Source organism: Gracilinanus agilis, chromosome 3 (assembly GCF_016433145.1).
Source record: "Gracilinanus agilis isolate LMUSP501 chromosome 3, AgileGrace, whole genome shotgun sequence".
Taxonomy (NCBI): Eukaryota; Metazoa; Chordata; class Mammalia; order Didelphimorphia; family Didelphidae; genus Gracilinanus; species Gracilinanus agilis.
This window is the reverse complement of record NC_058132.1, coordinates 101,763,185-101,789,215: the sequence shown is the minus strand read 5'-3', so window position 1 is coordinate 101,789,215 and position 26,031 is coordinate 101,763,185. Positions and strand designations below refer to the sequence as shown.

Sequence of the window (26,031 nt, the reverse complement as noted above, 5' to 3'; positions counted from 1 at the left end):
TGAGACCAGATTTGAACATGGGTCCTCCCAATTCCCGAACTGATGTTTTATCCACTATGCTACCTGGCTGCCCCAGGCTACTTTATAGTAAGAGAGCTGAAAAAAGAAAGCAGAGCATTGCCTTGTTCAATCTCAATTGGAAACATGTGCATCAGCAGCTCACATTTTTCATTGCTCTTCATATAGTTGCGCATTGTTCTAAAGGTGCCTTAAGTATTGATTTAGGGGTTACAAATAAATTTTAATTAGGCAAATTTACAAGTACAAAATATGCACAGACAGATTGAGGCCTGCTCATTACTTTTGTTAAGCCCTTACCTTCCATCTTGGAGTCAATACTGTGTATTGGCTCCAAGGCAGAAGAGCGGTAAGAGCTAGGCAATGAGGGTTAAGTGACTCTCCCATGGTCACACAGCTAGGAAGTGTCTGAAGCCAGAATTGAACCCAAGACCTCCTGTCTCTAGGCCTGGCTCTTAATCCACTGAGCTACCCAGCTGCCCCCCCTGCTCATTACTTTTAACCTGATTTAACCTATCTGCCCATAATGTCATTGACTCTTCAAAATGAAAAAAAAGATTTTTAAACTTATTTCTTGGGCATACTGCAAATGGAGCTTAGTGCCCAGAACTGAACAGGAGAAGGAAGAGAGAGCAGACTGACTTGCCTTTGAAAAATTGCAGATTTCTTTTAATGACTCAAACTTTTCACTGAAACAAAGACTCATCTTTTTAATTCCAGTATTCTTTTGGTGTTATTGGATTCACAATAATCATTGTGAATCATAGAATTGTAAAAATCTGAAATTTGAAGTCAAGGGTCACTCAAAGGATGATAGGTTCATAGTGGATATGAATAGACTATATATAACACATAAACATTAATTGTAATAAATATTATCAAATAATTGTGTGTATTCCTGTAGCAAAACTTAAAGGAAGTTTATGACAGGATAGGTAAATATGAATGGATTTCAGTTTGCATCACTGGAGGACTGACCATATAAAAAAGATCACAGATCCATTAAAGTTTGTAGATATTTATTTATTCATTTATTAATTTGTTTATTTATAGATCAATTAAGAATCCATCCAATTATGGAGTTAATAAACTCCAAAACCTTGTTCCTGTAATATGGTGTGTTTTTATTGTTTCAGAATTGAATTTGCTTAATGGCAGAATTTAAAAATGTTTTTTAATCCATCTTTTTCAGATCATAGCCATTTACAAGTATATTCTTCCAAAATCCTCTGCACTGACCTCTTGTAACTAATAAATAAACAAACAAAAGCAACCAATGCAGTGAGCATGTCTTACAGTGTATACTGCACTGATAGTTTGAATGTATACCGAAGTGTAGTATTTAAATCAATATCTAACACTCCAAGAATTATATTTTATAAAGTTTATTAATAATCACTTGAAGTAGAAGGAATAAAAAGGAAATAGAAAGTAAAAAAAAAACAACCTAATTATCTAACAAAATTAAGACCATGTGAGCAATAGTCTCCTGGCTCTTACCTCATACCCCCTCCACCAAATCACTCAGATCAAAAGATTGAAAGGCAGGGCTACATAAAATTTATAACCTCCCTATGTCAGTACATAATGTGAGAAGGAGAGTGGAGTGCTGGGAATCATAATTTTTAGGGTAACAGATTCTAATTACACAATCCCCCCGTGAGTCCCATGGAAAATGAGCATGTAGAAATCTCCCAGATTTGCATGCCTAGTTTCCCCATCAAATCAGTACACATAACCAACTGACATCTCTAAAGATCTACAACTAGAGGTACATACAATATTGTACTTTTAAAGGGGAAATTGCAGTAATTTGGGGGTAAGAGAGAAATAAAAATGAAAGGGAACAAAACCAATGATTGCTAGGTGCATTGACAAAAAGCCAATTAGGGGACAGTCCCCTTTGGCATATGAGTGTGCATTCAAAATAAATGCTTTCAAACCCCCACAGTTCAATTTCACTAAATCTCAAATTCATTCTGGATCCTTTGATGCATTGTGAGATTTCTGTAGGCATCTCCATGACGCCTTCTCCAAATAGTTCACTTTCTGGATTCAGGGAGGTAGCAAATTTCTCATCCTAAAATTACTCAAACAAGAAAATTTTTTATAAAACTAGAATTTTTGACAATTATACAATCCCCCTTAGGAGGGTGTTGACAAACACACAGATCACCCTGAGATACATGGCTGAGTTATGAGATATGTGAGTCAATTATAAAAAGGAAGTAAAAAAAATAAAGAAAACCAAATAGAAGAAAAGAAAAAAATCAAAATTAAATAGTATATAAAAATTCTGAGTAAGCAAGAATAAGCCCATAATAGGTCCTATAATCAGGGCCTAATAAAGTGATTTTTGTCCCACATGCCTGTAGGACCAATATGCACTTATCCAATCAGTAGCCAGGACTCCAGAAAATTGCCACACTTATGAGAAACAGAAAAAGGTACTAGATTTTAGCAGCAAATGGGGAAATATCATTACCTGGTCTGATTTTACCTTAGCTCTCAAGGATAGGGGAGCCAACCAAACTGAGGTGCTTTGTCTGAGTCGGCACAGGGAAATCCTACATCTGACATTGTCAAACAACCCCTTTCTCGACCTCCCAAAACAAGTCCTCTGTCTTGGTGCAGATTCTCATCAATCCCATTGGGATTGGTTGGTCTCCTTGACCTTATGTTTCTTGGCACTATATAATGGCTCTTTTGTGGTCCCTTCTCCTGGAATCAGACACAATCATTAATCAAAGTCCCATAATATTTAACAATCAATGGCAGATTTCCATAGTCTAAAGCTTTGGGGTATGCATTACTATTAGGGCTAATGGATATTGTAAACTTATATAGGTGCAAAATTTAAAAAACACAATAATACTGTTAACATGTGCTTCAAGTACAAAAAATGAGAGAAAAAAATTTAAATACTCTATGGCACATACAAGGAAAAACTGATAAAAAATTTTTTTAAATCAAAAGTATAGAGTTCACAATTGGTGACACACTGTGTTTGCCCAAGGTTTCTCACCCAAAAATGAGATCCATTTCCTTTTTAACTTGTCCATGATCCAAAGTGTGAGTACAAATGATTTTCACTAAGAAAACAACTTTATAAAATAGTAGTATAATAGCTAATGCATATTCAAAAAAGTACCAAAATCCCCCAAAATGAGCCCATTTAATGACAGTAGCAAATAAACCTGCTATCATATAGGATTCACATGAGTTGCTGTGTGACATTTAAAAAAAAAAAAAACCTTTGAAGCTCATGGATACTTGTCACAAGTTCTCCAGATCTAGCCAATCTTTCAACCTTGGCTGATATGTTTTTAGCAAAGTTTATTACTGCCATCATTCCAAAATTTGGCAGGAGAGCCCAGGAAAAAAAAAACAAAACAACTTCTGTACTGCTGATGAAAACGGTTTGGGTCTAAAATGTCACCAAGAATCTAGATCATTCTGGTGGAAGGCTAGAGTAAGCTGAAGAGTTACAAATATTAAAAAACTCATCTAGTGGTTATAAAGCCCTCTGAGATTATAACTCATCACAAGGTAACTAAGCCCCTTGATAAATCCTCCCTCCTTTGGTATGAGACTGTAACAGTCATAAAATGCATCTCTATATATGTCTTATCCATTGCAATGTGGAGGCAAGGAATACAATAGTGAAAAATCACTTCTGATGTTTCATCCATTACATTTTTAATAAATGCTTAGGTGGGAATACAATAGTGCTATAACACTGCACTTCAGCTACTAAATGGACCCTTACCTTTTGTTACAAACAACTCAAAGGTAGGCAAATGATCAGTTAGAGGTAGTAGTGCCCCTAGATAGCCTAAAAAATCACTTATGAAGACCCCTTAAAATCAATTTAAATTTTTAGGTCATTAAATCCTCCAAAGGTTGTATACAGGTTGTAATCAGTTTGGTGGAGTCCATCCATCATCATCTATGTGACAATTAACAAAGGCAAAACGTAACAAAAGGCTGTTTGGGCAACATGTGACCTCCATGGATCTGATATCAAACCCAGCATCCATAAGGTCCTATGGTTTTGCTATGGAAAAGGGTTTGTGCAAGTTGTTTATGGACTTTTGCAATGGTATTTTCTCCAGTCCAGTCATAGGAGGTGGTACAAATAAAGACAATGTAACAGCACATATAGCTAATGGCCAAAACACAGTAACTCAAAATGATTCAGTGTAACAGAATATATTAGATTAAATCAATATGTGAACTAAAAATACAAAATTAAATTTTAAAGAAAACAATCAGCAAATACAATAAGCATGATAGGATACAGTCACTTAGTGTCAGTAGAAGGTGCTCTATTCACATGAGAGCAATGAATGCAAGAGTTTCTTCTTTTATGCAGATTTCCTCTTTTATATTTTCATATCTATATTTTATATTATATACATATATATATATAAATGTATAGTTTTTTACTGCCTTAAGTAAACTTGATTCTTTTGTCTAAATAATTGGTGTTCTAATAGGAATGTGTTTTTTTATTCCAGTCTTCAATCCATATAGCTAAAAGATATTTCATTTCTGTCATTGTAACGCTTCTTTTCCTTGCAGTTGTTTGCAAACCACACACACAAAAAAAGATACAGCTTTGCCCTTTTTTTTAAGTTCTTCTTTGTATTTTATTCCATTCAGGATATTCAGACATCATAATGTCTCTTGTGCAATTTTAGAGTTACTGTGACCAGTTAATGCCATTTAATTACATCGAATTAAATGTGTTATATATATAACATAATAAATAATAGCAAGCCTCTTCTGTTTTGCACTGGCAATGTTTCCATCTGAAGTTGTCTTTTTTGTTAGGGACTCTTTTAAAAAAATCAATTAACACAACTTGGTAATATGATATACGATAGGATATCATATCCACATGCAAAGATAGGTTTCTGCAAACTAATGACACAGCATGCATCTTATCAGTTAAATTTTAATTCCCATTAGATGCAACCTGGTATCATTCTATAATTTTCACTAACTGTGATTTTGTATATTTTAACTTGCAATAATTGCAACCTATGTTGTTGCCATTCAACATTTTTAATAATTACTTATAAGCCCAACTACTGAGATGAAGACTTTGTAATTGACAAAATATTCTTATTAAAACAGGACTTAGAAAAGAGGTTTAGACTAACACCTCACACAATTTACCAAGTTAAGCTCTATCACGTTATTTATAAACAAACACATATTTATAGTTCTTTTTGTGGTGGCAAAGAATTGGAAACTAAGAAGTTGTATTAAAAATACTCTTCCTGTAACTGCTTATTTTTGAGAATAGAATCATATAGTCCCAGTGTCCTGGCCAGATTCCAACTCTCTTCATTTGTAGATCATCTACATCACCATACAATTATATCTGGAAGAAACTTTTTCAAATGTGTTGACCTAAATTGGTGGCTTTATTTTTTTTACTACACATGGGCAAATAAATCCATGATTAAATTACTGAAACCATACTGAAAATCGTAGGTATTCTTTATAATTCCTTCTCCTAATCTTGGAGTGTTTAAAGCCTTCTATACAGAACTTTTTAGTAGCATTACAGTTATGATTTTTAAAAGAGTCAACTAGAAGTGAAAATTTTGAGAACAGCTACTTAGGTTATTGTAGATTTGTTTCTAGCCTAGATTGGAGGATATCAAGGAATTGAGTGAAAATGCAAACTCTTATTGATTGCCTTCTTCCTCCATATCAGGTATAATAATCACCTTTTGTCTACATTAGTTAAGATAAAGTATGATATTTGTGACACTAGCTTTTTAATTAAGTCAAAACTTAACTTTTTTTCAATACAATTTCTATGGCAGATTTCAAAAAATGAAATATAGAGGCAAGATTATAATGTAAGAACACTGAAGAGTATAGATGGTGGATGGATGGATGGATAAGAGGACAAATAAAGCATTTATTAAATAAAGCATTATGCTAAGGGTTCAAAATACTTATTAAAAAAAAGTAAAGTAATCCTTATTCTTAAGGTGCTCACAGTCCAATGAAGAAAATGACACATATATAAAGTTTTTGCTACAAGATAAATGAAAATGCCCTATGGTCCTTAGGATGTAGAAACAAAGCAGATGATAATACCTCTTCTTTAATGTCATTTCCACTCCTAAAATCATATTTGTTTCTGATATTGAGTCATTTGAAAGTGCCAAGGACTTTGGTAACAAGAATTGTCCTTTCGTGGGTCTTCAATAGTCGGGGTTATAACATCTGCAGGAGCAATTGCCAGTCCACATCTCTATAAAGGCTGCTTCCAAGGATAATGGCTCTGTGATGGAAGCCTTGATATGCCTGTGGTTCTTGGCCTCAGAGTTTTGACCCCATCAGGTGGAAGTGGTAGTTGGATTTAGCTAGCACATGCTGCCTCTCATCTCTTCTTCACCTTTCTCTTCATATCCACTTCACATGGATGATGTCTATGAGGGCTGGGCTAGAAACTAAATTAATGGACTGGGGGATGGTGCTGCTCCCAAGTTTCCTATGCCTATTTGTGGCAGTTGGTTAGCAATTGTTAGAAGTGCTAATGAGGAAGAGAGGCGCCCTCTCTACAATTATTTCATCCTTCATTGGTGACTGTGAATGCTGAGTTGAAAAGCAGGCCATGGATTTGAGAGACAAGGTTCTTGGACTCAAGAGTCCTACACAGTACCTATCAGAGTGAAGAGAGGTGGTGATCAAGGAAATGCTGATGTTGATTTGACTTGCCTAGCACATGCTGCCTTCCTGTCTTTCCATCAGGGTTCTTACTGCTTCAGCCAGCCCACCTTGTCTGCCTTGTATGTGGCATGTGGCTATCAGTGTGGGGATGAGTACTGTAGAAAGAATAGTGGCCTTCAGAGACCACATATTTAGAGCTGGAAAGAGATGTCATCTCTGTGTCCTCATTATACAGAGAAGGAAAGCAAAGCGCTGAGGAGGTAAGTCCCTTATACAAGACTCTTCAGAAATGTGTGAGATCTGAAATTCAATTCTACATCCTCAACTAAATCCAGTGCTTTTTCCATTCACTGCTCTAATCTAACCCAGCTCTGTTACTTACTAGCCTTTTTGGGGCTTCATTTAAATTCATATGTAAAATGAGAACATTGGCTGATTTCTAAGCTTTCCTCCAGCTCTGACATTTTGTGGCTTTATGAAGATAAAGGATATGGTATCAGACTCATTGTTTTATGGACTCTGGACTTACTGTTTGTTGTATATGATTGTTCTTTAACTTTGAAAGTGCTTTTAAAGTCAGGTTCAAAATATCTTCCTAACCCTATAGCAAATTTTTAAATGCCTTGAAACTGAAAGAGGTTAAGGTTCACAGAGAGGGAATAAATTCAGTGAGCAATCAAGCAGACCTATATCACAGGCCTGCAGGCTGATAGGAGTGACAGTTTGTGATTACAGTTTCATATCATTAATGGCTTTCTTTCCCTTTTCAGGTTGCTGCTGTTGATCTTCTAGTGCCTGGAGTTGGAGAACTCTTTGGAGGAAGCCTGAGAGAGGAAAGGTTCCATTTACTGCAGCAGCGGTTAGCAAGGTAAGTAAAACCCTTTATACCTTGGCTTGTCAGAAATAGCAGAAAATATAACTCAAGAATCAGGGTCTAGCAGAGAAGCTAGCTAGTGTTAGCTATGTCATGTATTCCTTCAGGGAAATGGTATTAATTAAGATTTTCCTCAAGGACCACACCTGATTCTTAATATAAGTGTGTTTGTCTATGATTTGCATGTAATTTGCATATTTTCTATACATGCCTAAAGAGACCATACTCTCATATTCCTGAATAGTTTTTTAGTTAAAAAAAAAAGTTTCATGGCTCCCCTTTGCAGTTTTTTCTTCCTTGTACCCTTCTTCTTGTTTAGCCCACTCATAATTGCTTTAACCCTGGACCAACATGAAGAAGAAATTGAGATATAATAGCAAGTGTCATAGCTTGAAGCATTATGTAGTTATTAATAGAAAATAGCATTAAATTTAGAACAGGAGTTTAACCTGGATCCATGACTCCCAAGAAGTCTGAATTTGAAAGGGAGAAAAATTTATATCTTTGTTTTCAGTCAGCTCTAACAGAAATTTAGCATTTCTATGATTTTGAAAAACGGTCCATCGGTTTTAGCAGACTATCAATGGTGTCCATGACCTAACAAAGTAGAGAATCTCTGAGATTCCCTTCTCTGAGAAATGAGACAGTCAAACTAGATGATTGCTAAGGTTCCTTCCAACTCTAAACCTATATATGCTGACCCTATATATAATTCTATAAGTGTTTCCTTATTCTTCTACAGATCAGCTCTCCATCAGGTACTACCTGTTTGAAAGATTGGGCATATTTAGCTTAGAAAAGAAAGGACTTGGTGGATCTGGAGAGGGCAGGAGCATATGATAGCTATCTTCAAATATTTAAAACTTGTCATGTAACAGGATTAGATTTGTTCAGCTTGTCCATAAAGTATGTAATTAGGACCAGTGCAAGCAATAGGAAAACACATTGAAGCTAACTGTAAGGAATAGCATTTCAGGTTTGTGTGCATGGCTGGCAGGGGGCGAGGGGATGGGGAGGTGGGGTTAAGAGCTGGAACTTAAACCAAGGTCTTTGTATTCCAAGTTCATCATTCTTCCTATTACATCATGATGATTTTTCCAGAAAGACAGATAAAATAGCAGCACAGTGACAAACAGTGTGGTATGGGTTGGAGCACTGTAATGCTCAGAACAAGACAAATTAAGTCAGCTCCAACCTACAGGCTTTGATTTCCTTAATGTCCTAATTTGAAACACCCAAAAGGGCTGTGAAGAACCCATCATTCTAAAGCTCAAAGATCCAATGGGACCTAAACCTAAGAGAGAGAAGTCAGCTCAGGAACCCATGGGAACCAGGGTGAGACCAAAAAGAGCCAACCACCTCTCCCCAAAGGATAGTAAGAGACTGAGCCTGCACTACCAAAATTGGAAAGATGTGAGTAAATCAAAGAAAATACCTATAAAATATAATACAAACTTAGAGGCCCTTCAAAAGAAAAAAAATAACACCACAATTTTTGTAAACAGATTCAAAAGAAAGAATTGATTTTCCACAAGGGCTCCATAGTATAAAGGAAACAAAAATTAAAACAATGAAACAAGAGATTGAAAATGAAAACATTAGAAGGAGAATAAGCAATTTTGAAGAGAAGATTGTAGGCTTTCATTAAAAAAGAGAATTCTACTTTGAAAGAAACTATACTTAACAGGTATAACATGAATGATGATCCTTCAAAAGATACCAAACAGGAATGCCAGACATTTAGAAGAACCAGGAGAGGGCAGTGCCCACAATAACCCATACAGAGGGGAATAACTAAAAAGTAGAACCTACTGCCTCCAATTCAGCCATTCTTTTCAAGGAACCTCGTATGATTTTAACTTTTGTTGGAAAGGATAACTTAGTGGCACTTTTGCCACTAAAATCTACTAAAATCAATACCTGGGATTAATCAACACTGGGATTCAAAAAATTAACTTAACAACTACAAAGGTAGAGTTATGGTTAAATTAGTCCATCTAAAAAAGATCTGGTAGTTTTAAAGTACTGCAGACTTAATAAGAGTCAGCAATGCAAGTTAGCAGTCATAAAAGCCAATGCAATATTGGTCTGTATTTAGAGATTACTTCCAAGAATAGGGAAGTGATAGTCCCATTGCACTTTGCCTTTCTCAGTCCATAACTGGGATATTATGTTCAGTTCTAGATACTGCAGTTTTAAAAAAGGACACTGATATTCTTAACATTCAGATGAAAGTATTCAAGTTGGTAAATAGCCTTTAGTCCATGTCTTACCAAGATCAGTTGAAGGAACTCAGGATGTTTAGTTTGAAGAACATTCAAAAGGGATGTTATAGATGAGCTCAAGTATTTAAAGAGCCATCACATTGGAAGAGGTATTAAACCTGTTCAGTTTATCACTACAGTACAAAACCAGGAGCCAATAGGTAGACATTTCAAAGAGGAAAATTTATATTGATACAGAGAAATTTTCCTTACAATTCAAGCTGTCTAAAAGGAAAAAGGGATGACTAAAAAAGTGGTGAGTACCCCCTTATCGAAGATTCTCAAGTGGGAACAATCTTTGTTAGATATGTTAAATCATTTTTTAAAATAGGTTAAAAAGGAGTCCTATCAAATTTTGTCTGTGACACAAATACGATTTTGATACCTAATACGCCAATTTCCCCAATGATAGTAACACAGAAATTTTAAATAAAATACTAGCAAAGCGACCACAGCAATAGATCATAAAAGTCATACACATTGACCATGTATGATTTATACTGAGTGTATGTACTAGATACAGTACTAGGAAAACTATAAGCATAATTAATCACATCAGTAACAGAAGCAACAAAGTACAATTACAACAATTGATGCTTTTGACAAAAAACAACACCGATTCCTATTAAAAACATGAGGAAGCATAGGAATAAATTAAGCTTTTCTTAAAATTATAGCAAGCATTATCTATAATGGGGGCAAACTAAACACCTTCCCAGTAAGATCAGGAAGGAAGCTAGGGTGTCCATTCATACCACTATTTTCAACGTTGTGCTGGAAATGCCAATTTTTATAACAATAAGACAAGAAAACGAAATCTAAGGAAGCAAAACTGTCAGTCCTTGCAGATGATACGATACTGTAACAGAAAACCTGAGAGAATCAACTAAAAACTAGTTGAAAAAATTAACTTTAACAGTTATAGGATATAAAATAATTCATCAGCATTGCTAAATATTACAACTAAAATCTACCAGAGAGAGAAATAACTGCAGATAATATAAAATACTTGGGATTCTACCTGACAAGTCACACATAGAAATTATATGAACACAATTATAAAACACTCCATGTAAATTAATAGAGCCAAACAGTTGGAGAAATATTAATTGCTTGTGACAAGGCCAAGACAATATAATAAAAATGGCAATAAAACTTAAATTAATTTACTTTGGTGCAATACAAATCAAATTACTAAAGAATTACTTTGCAGAGCTAGAAAAGAATGAACACAGTTCATCTGGAAAAAAATCAAATAACAAATCAGAAATACCAAGGGAATCTTTTTTTTTTTAAGTAAAGAAAGGCATTGTGGGAAGATGGCAGAGTAGAGTGTGAAGCTTCCTTTCCCTCCTTATACCCCCCACAAACAGCCAATAAATAACTCCACAGAGTCAATATCAAAAGTCCCCAAAACAGATAGGAGTCAGAAATGAAGCTGAATAGCCAAGGACTACTGCCATGGCCAGGTTCTGACTTTACTGGCCTCAGTCCCACCTCTCCCTGGGGGCAAGAACTGAGCAAATAGCGTGAATCAACAAGACAACCTCTGAGGGCAGAATTGGCAATCTTACTTAGTTTGCTGAGCCCTGGAGTTTACATCCAGGAGGATACCTCTGGAATTGGAAGGTGGGGTACCTTGGGAGCAGCTTTGTGGGTAGTGGCCTCAGCTCAGGAAACCCAGACTGGCCTGTGGCTAGAGATTATGGATACTAGAGTCCACCAGTAACTGAGCCTAAGAGACTTTGGAAACCAAAGGAACTTAGACTGGACACCTGCTCTATCCCAGACCTGGGCACCAGGAGAGGAATAGTGAAGAAGGAGCACACACCAGGAGAATGGTGTCCCTGGTTGTTGCCACCAGGGTATGTGGTCTATGTGTTTCCAGTTGCTGTAGCAGAACTGCTGGCCAGTTCTGATTGGAACAACTGAGACCAATCACAGACTGGGACTTGAATGGGGGACCCAGTCTTACATCAGACCCTGAGGTACTGTGAAGACTAGAGTGATTAAATAGGGACCAGGAAAAAACAAACACAAAAAAATCTTGAAACCTGAGGTAACTACCCTAGTACCATAGAAAACTGGGAGTCCAGCAAAAAGCCAATAATTAAGACTATTGGCCTAGCCATTAATATTTTAAAATTTTTTAAAAAGAGCAACTAAAGGAGAAAGAACCCAGCTAGTGATAGCTACTATAGGAACAGGGAAGACCTCAGTTCAAACTCAGAGAACAATGAAGTAAAAATACCTACTTCAAAAATAGCAAAGAAATACAATAAAGGGCCACATGCTCAAAAAGAGCTTTTGGAAGAGCTTAATTGAAACCAATCACCCAACTGGAAAAAGAGATCCAGAAACTTTCAGAAGAAAATAAGAACTAGAATTGGACAAGAGAAAACTAATGATTCCCTAAGACAACAAGAAATAATAAAGTAAAATCAAAGGAATGAAAAAATAGAGGAGAATATGAAACATCTTGTCTCAAAAACCAGAAACTTGGAAAATAGATAAAGGAGAAATTATGTAAGAATAGTTGGACTCCTGAAAAGTTTTGATCAAAAAACAAGAGTTTAGACACCATATTCCAAGAAATCATCAAACTACTCATAAATTCTAGAGTCAGAGGGTAAAATAGAAATTGAATCACCACCTCAGACCAAAAGATGAAAAAGCAAGAAAAATAAAATGGAAAAAAAAATAGTATATTTTGAAATACACTAAGAGTTCATCAGTCTTAGGATAGCATTTTTCAATAGGAGTTCTTTGGGATTGTCTTATCATTGTCATGCTCAAAGTAGCCAAGTCTTTCACAGTTGATCATTGTTACAATACTGCCGTTACTGTGTACCATGATCTCCTGGTTCTGCTTATCTTATTTTGCATCAGTTCATATAAGACTTGCCAGGTTTTTCTGAAACCATCCTGCTCTTCATTTCTTATAACCCAGCATTCCATTACAACCATATACCACTATTTTATTATATATTTTATAATACAGAATATACCACTATTTTATTATATATTATTTTATGATATACGATATACCATTATTATATATTGTTTTATAATAACAACAATAATAATTTAATATTTATGTATAATATTATATTATTACATTTATATAATGCCACTATTTTTTCCCCACATGCCCTTCAGCATTTCTCTGTTTCCTTTCCTGTAATGTTAGACAATCTAATAGGCTTAAGTTGGTGCTTCAGAATTATTTTAATTTGTACTTTTCTTATCAACAATGATTTAGAACAATTTTTTTCATGTGATTATTGATGGCATTGATTTCTTATGAAAATTGCCTGCTCACATCCTTTGATCATTTATCAAGTGGAGCATGCTTCTTATTTTTTAAACTTGACTGTTCCCTATATATTTGAGAAACAAGACCTTTATCAGAGAAACTTGCTGAAAACATTCTTTCCCTCCCCCTGCCAAGTCTCCTACTTTCTTTTTTTACTTTTTGATGCATTGGTTTCTTTTGTGCAAAACTTTTAAAATATAATCTAATCAAAAGTATCATTTTATTTCTGATGAGCCTCTCTATGTCTTGTTTGCTTACAAATTCTTCCCTTATCCATAGATCTGATGAGAATTTTTTTTCCATCTTCCTCTAATTTACTTATAATATTATCTCTTATGCCTAATAATGTATCCATTTTGGCATTATTTTGGTATATATGTGATGTTAGTCTATAACTAGTTTCAGCAAGATTGCTTTCCCATTTTTCCAGTAATTTTTGTAAAATGGTGAGTTCTTGCTTCAAAAACTTGTGTAAGACTAAAATTAATATCCAAGTATTATATTTTATAAGTATCATATTTTATAAGATATATTAATAATCACTTGAAGTAAAAGAAATAAAAGAACAAAAGTAAAAGACTGAGTAAAGAGAAGTTTTCTCAGCCCTGTTCAAGCAAAAAGAGAGAAAGAGGTGGGGTCAAACAAAACTTTATCTCCAAAACGTAAGGATGTAAAGTGAGAATGAAAGTGGGATGCTGGGAATTGGAGTCCTGGGGAGCAGATTCTAATTATACACTTGGGTCTATCAAATATTAGATGAATCTAATCTTTTACATCTGTGTATTAAAAGCCTAATCTGTTCAACTGATCAGTCACTCTACTTCTCATCCAGTACTAGATTATTTTGACAGTTGCTGCTTTGAAATATAGTTTGAAATTTAGTACTATGAGATCATCTTCCTTTACTTTTATTTTAATTTTAAAATTTTTTATTAATAGAATCAATTTCCAAGTATGTTCACTCCTCTTTCCCTTCCCTACATTACAGAGGCATCATCTGGGAAAGAGATGTGTATATAGAGAATATATCTTTAATGTTTCCATTTTATAGTTCATCTTTTGGAGATAAACATTCACAAGTTATTCTTCAAGTATTAAGAGGATAAAATAATGCTGAGGCAGCTAGAGATTATTCTATACAGGAATGGATTGGAGTTCTTGCTATACAGAGATTAATTGAAGAAACTAAGCATATTTAACCCAAAGAAAAGAAGAATTTAGTAGGACCATGATAGCAATCTTTTATTTGAAAACTTTCTTACTGAAGGAGTTTAGTCTCTCTGAGCAGAAAAAAGGAGCAGTTTGTTGAAGTATCAGAGAAAACAAATTTAGCTTTGAATTAAGAATGAACTTATTAAAACTTAAAAATGTTCCAAAGTTGAAATGAGTTATCTTCAAAAGATTTTAGACCATGAGGTCACTTGAGGCCTTCTAGCAAAGAGTGAATGGCCACTTCTTAGCCATATTGGAGAGGGGATTTTTGGTCAAGTATAATTAGATTAAGTATGAATTAGATTTAGATGACTTATGAAGTTCCTTTTACCTTTCTGATCCTATGCAAAAGAACTTTTCATTTATTATCAGAGCCTTGTGGTCAGGTAGGCTGAGTAATCTTTTTAAAAGATAAAATTTTATTGATATCTTTTATTTTTTACATTGCCTAAATTTCACTGTATCCCCACTGTTTTTCAAACACAATATATCAGTATTACCCCTCCTACCTATTAAGTTCCAGTGCTTTCCTGTTACCTCTAGAACCAAATATAAGGTCTTCTATTGGATCTTTAAAACTCTTTATAACCTGATCCTTTCCTGTCTTTCCAGTCTTCTTATACTTTACTCCCTTCCATGTTCTAAGATCTAACTACATTGACCTGCTTAGTATTCATTGCACATGATACTCAACTAATCTCTGGTTTACCTGCCTTTCCCCTGATTTGTCCCTCATGCCTGGAATGCTCTCCCTTCCTTGCCTATGCCTCATGGCTTCTCTAGATTCCTTTAAAACACTCAGCTCAAGGCTCACTTTCTTCAGGAGGCCCCCCCTCTCTTCTTCTCTTCCACAGCTGCTAGTACCTTCTTCTATGAAAGTTCCTTTCACCTTCTCTTTACATATCTTGTGTTCTCTATTGTATATTGTATTGTATTTGCATGTTGTTTCTCCCAGTAAAACATAGCTTCTTAAAGGCAGAGATTGTGTTTGGCTTTCTTTGTGCCCTCAGCATTTAACACAGTGCCTAGTGGGTAGTAGTCTATTCTTGTTTTTTGATTGGCCGACAGAATGGTTAGATCTTTACCAACAACATCATCTCATATCTCTTCCAACAATCTTCATTTTCATTTTCATCTTCATCTACATGAAATCTCAATTTATATGAAATAACTAATCACTGGTTTGTTAGAAAACAGTGATTTGACTTTTACTGATTTGTCATACCATTAGCTTTTAACTGATCTGTCAGATTAGGAAATAGAAGTAAGAAAAATAGATTTAGAGGGAGCCCTTTTTTCATAATCCACACCATTGAAGTCCTCTACTATTTCCAAAATTCTCTTCTTTCAGGGGTTTGAGTACTCCTTCCACCAGTGCAGATTGCAACTCCTCTAACACCATAATGGTTTTTATGAGTCAAAAATATTCATCCCCTAATGGCCGGCATTCTGTTGATGAACCTCTCTGGAGTTGGCTATGAAGATGGAATTAACTCTACCCTGTACATTTTTTTATTTAATCACCAAAAGTGTACACACCTCACTTATCCCTAAGTATGGGGAGGTCTGAGACCCATGTGTACAAAAGTGGGTAATGAATCAGAATTGACTGCCCCCTGGGCAGTCCTAAGCAAAGCTTTAGCTGTAATTGGTACATGTAAAGTGGGAGGAAGGCACAGGAAGTGACAAAAGGAATGGTCTTTATAAATTGCAAGAGCCTCCTGTGAAGAGTATCTCTTTCACCATGAACTGGACCCTGGAGGAACTCTGGCTGAGCACCTTGGACTGCTTTATATTTCTCCTTAGAACTACCACGTGGGTGACTGAAAAAGACTGACTCCCTTCCTTGGCTTTTTCCTGGCATTCTAGCCTCCAGAGGGGCCCCTCATCTGGAGGAGGCCTCGTGGCTAAATCCCTTGTTAATTGATCCTTAGGCCCTGTGGCTGGGACTACTGGAGCCTTGCTGGAGTAAGCCAGGACTTGAGCCCATAGTCTAGCTCATTAAGCTAGATCTCTTAACTCTGCCCTCTTCTCATTTCTCTACTTTCACTCTTTCCCTCTATTTTATAAATAAATTGCTAAAAAAATTAATTTGGAATTAATTAATTAAATTCCTGGTGACCACCCTATTAAATATTCAGTCCAACCATAATTTTTACCCTCTTTACATGGCCATGGTGATTCTCAGACAAGCAGATATTCAGTTCATCCCCATATCAATACTGTACACTTTTCCAGATTATTAGGACCCAGTACAGCATGTACTTCACTGGAATAGCTTTCAGGAACACAGGGTCACCTTGACTCTATAGTGAGGGATCAAAAGAAGACTTTAGTGGAGGCCTTGTACAAAATAAGTTTAAGATAGTAATTGTGACAGAATCTTGGGGGATATGAATTTAAATCATGGCTCTGCTACTTAGTAGATATATGACCTTAAACAAGTAACTTAATTATCCCAGGAACTTGGTTTCTTCATCTGATTTTCTGTGATTTTATAATAAGATAAACTATTACATGTGAGGACTAGATCTTTCCTAGGAATGGGGGAGGTGAAATAATGAATGTGATTGCGAATTGAATGACCTCTTAAAAATATAATAAGTATCACACATAGCAAAAAGCTTTTCATGTGTTGAAAAGTTAATTGGTCTGTTTTCTTTGCATGCTTCCCCCATCAAGAGACCTTTCTTAATGACATGATGAAGGAAAACAAAATTTTACCTATCATCTGATAATATATCCCATTTTACCTTTCATAATGAGATTGGATTTTTATATTTCTCCTGATCACTATCTAAATTGAATACATGTCATTTGTTAAATTGTTAAAAAGTCTCAAGTTCTTTGAATCTGTCTTCTCCTAACAGTTATGAGTGTTTTATTTTCCATTATTGTATCTGTTTTAGTAAAGTATTGGATATTATTTGTTTATATCATTATGACATAAACATGATGGATATATATCATGCTAATATTTATTAATAATATTTTAAAACCTCAATTTTATGCTATTGTGCTAATAGTGCTGTTATTATAACATTTTAAATTTTAGGTTCATATAATCATTCCTATAAGAATTTCTTGCTTCCAACCTATAGCTGCAACAACAGATTCCAAAGGATCTGGTCTTTTTTTTTTTTTTTGTCTAAATTTGATATTTTCATCAGCATAAAAAACTGCCTTTGTAGAAATTCTCCCACACATGCACTAAACCATTTATCTTTAGCTTAATAATTTATTTATTTAGCATTTATATAGGTTTTTAAAGTTTGCATTATGTTTTACATATGTTATTCATGTGATCCTCACAGTAACAATGTAATGTAAATAATGTAAATAATAGAACAATGGTTCTATTATGATCTCCATTTTATAGATGAGAAATCTAAGACTATGAACAGTTAAATAACTTGTTCAAGGTTACACAGCTTGGGAGTAGCTGAAGCATAATTTGAATTCAAATCTTCCTATTCCAGCCCTGTACTCTATCCACTGCCTTACCCAGCTACCTCTAAAAAACTTTAAAGAATTGTCTAAGAAGACCAGCCTATCCTTCATCCACTATACCTTACCCCTTCTTTGCCATTTATAACATTGGTCTCATGTATTCATGAAGCATGCGTGCATCCCAGAAAATTAGGCTGTGAAATGGAAGTGATCCTTATTCACAGAACCACATAAAGACAGCATTCATTCCCAGCAGAATGCAAGGTAACATTGGATCAAAACTAGAATTGAACTTGGAAGTCATCTTTTACCAAACCATTTTACTGAGCAAGGTGACCTTCTCAATGATGTGTAGTGGAGTCTCTCCCTCAGGAAAAGGGGATTTTAATCTTTTGGAGAAAACCAAGTTCCTTTACATGACATCTCTTCTGCCTGAGACTTTATTTTCCAATATATCCACACACATAAATAAATTACTTCTGTCCCTGAATAATTCAGATACACAAGACCTATGCACATTTGAACAAAGTATTTCCTTCACTTCCCTGCATATTTCAGACCTTTAAATCTGACCAGACACTTTTCAGATCAAGAAAGTTAAGACTTCATTACAGGTCCTCTTAGGTGGCTCAGTGGATTGAGAGGCAGGCCAAGAGACAGGAGGTCTTAGGTTCAAATCTGGCCTTAGACACTTCTTAGCTGTATAACCCTTGCCAAGTCACTTAACTTAACCCATTGCCTAGCCCTAACCATTCTATTGCCTTAGAATCAACACATAGTATTAACTGTAAAATAGAAGGTAAGGGTTGTTTTGGGAGGACCGGGGGTGGGGGGGGGGGGTAAGTGTTTGTTGGGTTGCTTTGTTTTGTTTTTAAAGACTCAATTACATGTTTCAAAGGTAGCAGCAAAGATGAGTGATTATTGTTGCTAATGGGGTCTTACTACTCCAGAAGGAAAGTCAAGTTTCTGATACTCATCTTTTTTTATCTGTTCCTATTTTTCCCTGACCCTGCCTGTTCACCCAGCAATTGCAATACCTTTTTCACTTGTTTTCTAGATAAGTGCTCAACATTCTTTGGGGGATGTTACCACATTTCCTGACCTATAATAAATACCTGGGACCCTTGGCACATTAGTTAAACTTTCAAATGGCTGTGTTTTTTCCCCACACCTAAACTGTAAGCCCTTTGAGGATTATGGTATTTAATAATAATAATAATAATAGCTCACTTTAAGACCTATAGAGCACTTTCTGTACATTTTCACCTTTGATCTCCATGCTGACCCAGAGAAGTTATGTGTACCAGATATCATCCTTATTCAAAAAGGAGGAAAACTGAGGCTCTTGAGAGATTCACATAACCTGTTCACATGCCCATTTCCTTGAGGAATAGGGTAGTTTCTGGAGCTTGGCCTCTTGTGATGCCAAGTCTAGCACTTTTCCACTACAGCCCTTTGCCAGGGCTAGCATTTCATTGTATAGTCTCCAATGGATCTCATTAGAACAAGGGAATTCTTAATGAATAATTATTGATTAATTAATTGATCATCTTTTCCTGAAACTATTTTATTTCTTTTCTTTTACAGACTAGGACTGATAGATACCTACCAATGGTAAGTAAGAATGTGACTGGCTGCTAATTGTTACAAAACTTTTAGTGGTTCCCTTTTACCTGCTTGGCATACAAGCCCTCTGTAATAAACCACCCTGTCTTGCCAGCTTTACTTCATATTACTCCCTTCCCACCCACTCTCAGCTTCAGCCAGTTGAACTACTTTTTGTCTTTTGAACCATACACAGTATTTTCCAGCCTTCTTGCATTTGTTCAAAATATTCACTTTGCTTAGAACATCTTCCTCCCCTTCTTCACTTTTTTCTTTCTCGTCCAACTAAACAATAGCCCAACATCTCTCAAGTGTTCTTATGTAATATTCGTTATAATTATCTATGTTGATGTCTTATTCCCCTGTTGGATTGGAAACTACATGAAGTGAGAGACCCTGTCTAATGTAAGCTTTCTATGCTGTCTCCAACCCCAGCACCTCAGAGAAGGTGTTTAATATGTTTTTTGAATGAATGCTTTGGAAGTTATTTTTCACTGAGTATAGATCGGGAGTTAATTTTTCCATGTTTGGTTTGAAGTAATTAACTATATAGCAGGAACATGTTTTCTATACTCAGTTTTTGACCTAGAGCACTAAAGTACTTCAGAGAAAAATATTTCTGTCTCCCTAGTTCAGACTTTGGTATCACTGTTCTTTCCTTCAAGTAATGTCAATAAATGTAAAATGTTCCTTGTAAATTTAATTAATATAATTCTTTTAGGCTTTGGTGTATTCCAGTGATGGGCAAACTTTTTAAAGAGGGGGCCAAAGGAAAGGAAATGCTCATCTGTCAGTCTGTTTCTAAGGCAACTCTTTCAAAGTTTCATTGTATTGTATCCTACTCATTGTATTCGTTAGATTAGGAATAATGTCCTGCAGATGGATAGAACATTTCAGGGGGCTGCATCTGGCCTGCAGGCTGTAGTTTGCCCATCACTGGTGTATTCCATCAACAATCTCTCGAATCCTCCAGATATGCCTTTGCACAAAAGGGCAGGAACAAATGATGTTGCTACCCTTCAACAGGGGAAGAACAGGGTTCTAAGGACAGGCATAAACTAGAGCTGGGGTAGGATTCTGAATCCCATCTGTGTGCTATAACCCATTCTACCCTGTAGTCTTGGGACTATAGTACAATTGTCATTAGAGATCATCTGAATTATCACCCTTAACATCATTTTACAAATTAGGAAAATGAGGCTGAGAAAAATGTAAATGTCTTGCCCAAGGTCTCACAGGTCATTGGTAGCAGACCCCAGTGTATAATGTAAGTCACTTGATTTCAATTACAGCATGATTTCCATCCTACCACTCCACCCCCATCTTGCAATACTCACTGTTAATTGACTTCAGCTATTCATGTCGTTTCCCTTTAAGCAAACTAGTTTCCTTCATCTTGGTTTCCTTCTGTGTTATGATTTTTGTTATCTTTAAAGACCTTAACTATCCATGATAAAGTTAGGTGTAAAGGTAATTTGCACTCTTGGTCAAGTAAATTTAATATTTTCCTAATCCATTTTGATTATTTAGATGATTTTCCATTCTCAACTGAAATGACAAACTATGAATACTTTCAAATATTAACATTTATTATTTGACCATAAATTTCTTCTGACAAGATTTTAGTTTAGCTGTTGCTCCAGCAAAGCAGGAATAGCCAGGCCAGGTGTCTAAGAATTCACTCACTTCCTCATTCTTGAGACTGCCATATGCAAATGAAATTTGTGACTAGTTCCACAAATTTCATACCATCACTTCTGTTGTCTGGCTACCCTGGAAAAGAACATGACAACTGATAATCAGCTATAAATTCATAAAGCAGCTTTCTGTTTTGTCTCAGAAATGTATTTTCCATTTGTCATAGGCAAGGAAAGCCAAAATCTCCTGCATCATTCTTCTGAATCAGGATTCCAAAAAACAGACATTTGTATAAAATGATTGGCATGTTTCAGGCCTCTGGGGAGGTGACAGTTTGAGTCATGTAAAGCTGTGGCAGTGTGGGAGCAGTAGACAATGGTTACTGCTTCTGCATTCCACCAAGCCCAGATTTTAGATGGCCATCTCACATCTTCTAGCCAGCAATTTGTGGGTGGATACTTATGTATGCTCTCTGCAATTCATCTCATTTTCTTTACTGAGCCAAAATATGTCCTGTCATACTGGCTTATTGAACTTGAGGTCAATTCAATCACCACATAGCTCATTGCCCTTGGGCTCAACATGAGGAAAGAATTCTTAAATGAACAAATTAGGCCACAGGGGAGAGGTAGCTGAACTATTTAAATCTTTTCTTAGTAAATGGGTATCCAACTTCCAATGATGCTACCTAGACCAGCTTCTCATTTCATTTGTGATTCATTGTTAGTATTTCAAAAGTTATATTCTTCTTACCCAAAAAAGTTCTTACTAGTTATTTATAAACACATAAAATCTTAGCATTGAGACACCTCAGAGGCTTGTATTTTCTTTTTGTTCCTTTCTATGTTCTCCCCAACAAATGCTCATATATGTTCATCTGTTTAAAGAATTCCCTACTGCTCAAAATAGCCCATTCCACTGTGGTACAACTCTGACTGTGAGGAAGTTTGTGCTAATAATCAGCCAAAATTGAGCTTTTAAAAATTGATACCTTCGATTCTAAGACAGAAGAGTGTGGCAAAGGCTGTGCGATAGGGATTAAGTGACTTGCCCAGGGTCACATAGCTAGGAAGTGTCTGAGATCAGACTTGGACCTAGGTCCTCCTGACTTCAGGACTGGTAATCTATCTACTAAGCCACCTAGCTGCTCCTTTTTAATGGGTTTTTAAAATTAATTTCTCTAATGGTTTGTTTTAGGTTCGACACAACAAACACTTCACAATGAAATATGTTCCCCCAAGACAGTTAAGCAAAACCACCTAATAGCATCATCTGAACTACTAGTATGGCACTTCCCAATCTTGTAGTATACCATTTATTTGCAGAAAGGTAGAAGATATGCTTTAATTGAAATCATTTTTAACCAGTCATTTTCATTTTTACTAATCACTTCTATGAGGGTTGCCAAGAAGAAACAAGAATGAGATCCAGTCCCCACCTTTAAGGATCTAATGACTGTCAACTATAGTACCTAAATGAGCTACAGTAACTTTAGTTTTGTCCATTGGTGCCAAGTGTTCCATTACCAAGTATTTTAATTTATAGTTTATGTCAAAATTTCCTCTTTATGTTGTGTACATTCTCTTCTAGCCCCACCATACTATAGGGCTTCAGGGACCTGGGGTATCTTTAGTTTGGATTCTCCCCTCACAGATGCAAACTACAACCCCTTTAGACCTTAGATCATCTTGACTAGTTGTAACCAAAGAAGATTTTCACTTGGTGGCCACCTTTCTGATGATGGACTTTGGAAAGATGATCAGTTCATCACCAGGTCTTTCAAGCTTGATAAGACCTAGCAAAGCTTGCAACTACCCTAGCATACATAGCCTTTGAAAGCCCAATATTACCTCTACTTCACGAAGATCCATTAAATTAGGATTTTAGAGGAGTGTTCTCCATTTAACAAAATTATATTAATTAATCCTCTCCTGTGGCTTGTGTTCAGGAGAGTAAGCTATCTGATGAGGATCTCTGTTCTTAGGTTTGTGCATAGGAAAATGACATCTTCCTGTTGCACTTATGCCATTACCCCATTCATATATTCAGTGAACCCCACAGAGTAGCTGGGAGCAGCCCCCAGGACAAAACCAGAGCTGCATTTTATACTTGGCATTCATTTCCTGTGGAGAAGCATCTCTGGTTTCAGAGCCAGCAGCTTCATAGACTGTAAGTTTCCAAGTGACTGCTTAGGTTATGTTTTTGAACATAGAATTGTGAGATGGTTCTGAGAGAAGTGATTTCTCCTCTCCACAGCCCTTCAGGATTCATTGTGCCTTTATAAAATATAATACTTCTACAGTATATTAGCCAGACCCTTTTGTACTCATTTTAGCACTGAACTGTGTGACCCTGGGCATGAAAAGAATATTATTACTAGTATTCCCAAGTCTAACAAGTGAATTAAAATTTTCAAAAAGTAATTTGAAAATCTTTGTATCTTCTGCCACAAAATTCTGGTGTGTAAATAGCTTAGAAGGAAACAGGGTGTTGAAATGGCCAGAGTAAAAACCTGGATGGTGGGCGGAAAGATCTTCTTGTGTTTGTCTGGGCAACCTCTGTTTCCTCCATCTGTCTATGGGGGGGGGGGGGGGGCGGTGAGAATTCATCTACTACAATTGTATGGAGAATAACAGATGATTGCAAAAAACGTTCAGAACACAAGTGCTAAATCATAATAGCTGATGTCATGAAGCATTTATAGATTGTAATTCTCTGTTGTTTCAAAAACAGGTATTTGGATCTTCGTCAGTTTGGTTCTGTGCCACATGGAGGCTTTGGGATGGGATTTGAACGGTATCTACAGTGCATCTTGGGAGTTGACAATATCAGAGATGTTATCCCTTTTCCAAGGTTTCCTCATTCATGTCTTTTATAAGCACAATTTTAAAGTAGAAATATTGTATATAAAACTCATGCATGCAAGAACATGCCAATTTGAATCTTTGAAATACTGGTGAAAATTCTTACCATAAAATTTGATATGTGCATAAAAGAGTCTTTATACATTTTACACACAAAAAGCCTCCAATATCTTCCTGCACAAGGACACAAAACAAGATTTTTGTCTTAAAGGGAAGAAGAAAGACAGAAAAAATATATACTTTCTTAGCTGTGAAAGATAGGATAAGAGAATAGGGTTTTTCTTAATCATCAGACAACTACTCAAAGATGGCTGGTATGTAAGAAAGACTAGATTGTTTTGTTTTGTTTTGTTTTGTGTATCATTTAATCCCTGATAGATGCCTACCATTTATAAGTGTCATATCAAACATCCCATCCCTATATTAGACCTTGTGTAAACTAAGATTAAATTAGTTCTTGTGAAATTGTAATTATAGTTAAAATCACCTTTCCACTAAGCAAAAAATGAAGTTAAATAATTTATTCACATAATTCTTTCTTTTTTGATTATAAAAACAGAACATTGTAGTGAATGTTACCATTGTAGCTTGGATGTGTTCTGGCAACAGTGTATTTCAGAGTGTATGGTAGGCTTTTTCTATCCTTAATGATTAAAGAATTGTTCATACAGTCCTAATAATGCAATAAAATAGATTTTTAATGGATATTCTGAGGGAGGGAGGAAATGCAAAAAATGTGTGTCTGTCTGACTCTGTTCAGCTCTCCCCAAATTCCCATCACACCTAAATTTGGAAGGAGGGCTCTTCTGAGGCAGTAGAGCACTGTCCCCATGGAGATGGAGCTAAACCTAGACATTGGCAAGAGTCGCAAAACAAACTGCTTTTCATAGGCTTTCTACCAGTACTCACTAATTCAGTTCAACAGAGATATGTTAAGATTAGATAAGATGGAGCTCAAAGTCCAGTAAAGGGATACGACACATATACCAATAACTGTCATACAAAATAATAAGTACATGAGAGATACAGAGTGCTAGGTAAGGAATAGATTCTCAAAAGTGATGCTAGAACTACTTTGTTTCTATTGGGATTTTTTTGAGAGCTGTATATAGTCAAACTGATTCGTCAGACAACCTCCTTCTTTCCTTCCCTTCACTTCCAAATTTAAAAGAATCATTTGGTCAGTGCCTCTCTTACCTCTGTTTGCTCACCTTTGTGACCCAAACCAAGGCTCTTCACCTCTTTGAACCAGTTTGTTGTTAAGGAGTTTCAGTCTTGTCTCTTTGTGACTCCATTTGATATTTTCTTGGCAAAGATACTAGAGTGGCTTACCCATGTCTTTCTCCAGCTCATTTTGCAGGTCAGGAACTGAGGCAAACAGTGTTAAGTGACTTCCCCAGGATCACATAGCAAATAAGTATCTGAAGCTAGATTTGAACTCAAGAAGATGAGTCTTCCTGACTCTACCCCTGGCACTCTATCTACTATACCACTTAGCCAGCTGCCCCTTGAACCAATTTATTCATTTGTAAAATGAGGGAGTTTGGGATTGGGTGATTTCTGTGTTCCCTTTCATCTCTAAATCCTTTGTTTCTTTCACCCTAATTTGTGTCTGGCATTTCTGCTCACTTTGAAAATTATAGTAGTGTCCACATCTAGTCTATCTCCTTTCTGGTCCATCCTATACACATTATTCCATGAATCTTCTGAAAGAAAAGCTACAGTCATCTCACTTTTGCTCAAGTTTTTTTCAGATGCATTCATCTGATACTCAGAATCTCCAGCCCTGCTATCTTTCCAACTTTATTTCATTCCATTCCCCTAAGCATTTCCTGACCTCAAGCAAAACTGGTGACTCTTTTCTTCAAAACATATACCATGCTTTCCTGCCTCTATACTATTATTCATGCTGTTTTTCAACAGGTAATGTCATAAACCTGTTTCATCTATCAAAATTGTACCCACCATTCACAGCCACACACAAATGATCCCTACACCATGTAGACTTTCCTGAGCCCCACTATTGATGTAACTTCTGCCTCCTCTGGATAGTTTCTCACTTCCTTTATGATCCTCTGTAGTATAATGCTT

At 35.9% G+C, this 26,031-nt stretch overlaps 1 protein-coding gene across 1 annotated transcript in view; it reads left to right on the top strand.

The window, feature by feature from the left end:
- Positions 1-24,663, top strand: part of NARS2 (asparaginyl-tRNA synthetase 2, mitochondrial) — a 170,117-nt gene extending 145,454 nt beyond the window's left edge. Inside the window, exons 12-14 of the mRNA XM_044668187.1 lie at positions 7,488-7,585; positions 19,421-19,447; positions 23,810-24,663. Coding sequence (XP_044524122.1) covers positions 7,488-7,585; positions 19,421-19,447; positions 23,810-23,954 — 270 coding nt within the window. The 3' untranslated portion in view covers positions 23,955-24,663. The remainder of the gene's footprint in view (positions 1-7,487; positions 7,586-19,420; positions 19,448-23,809) is intronic.
- Positions 24,664-26,031: the final 1,368 nt, after the last annotated feature.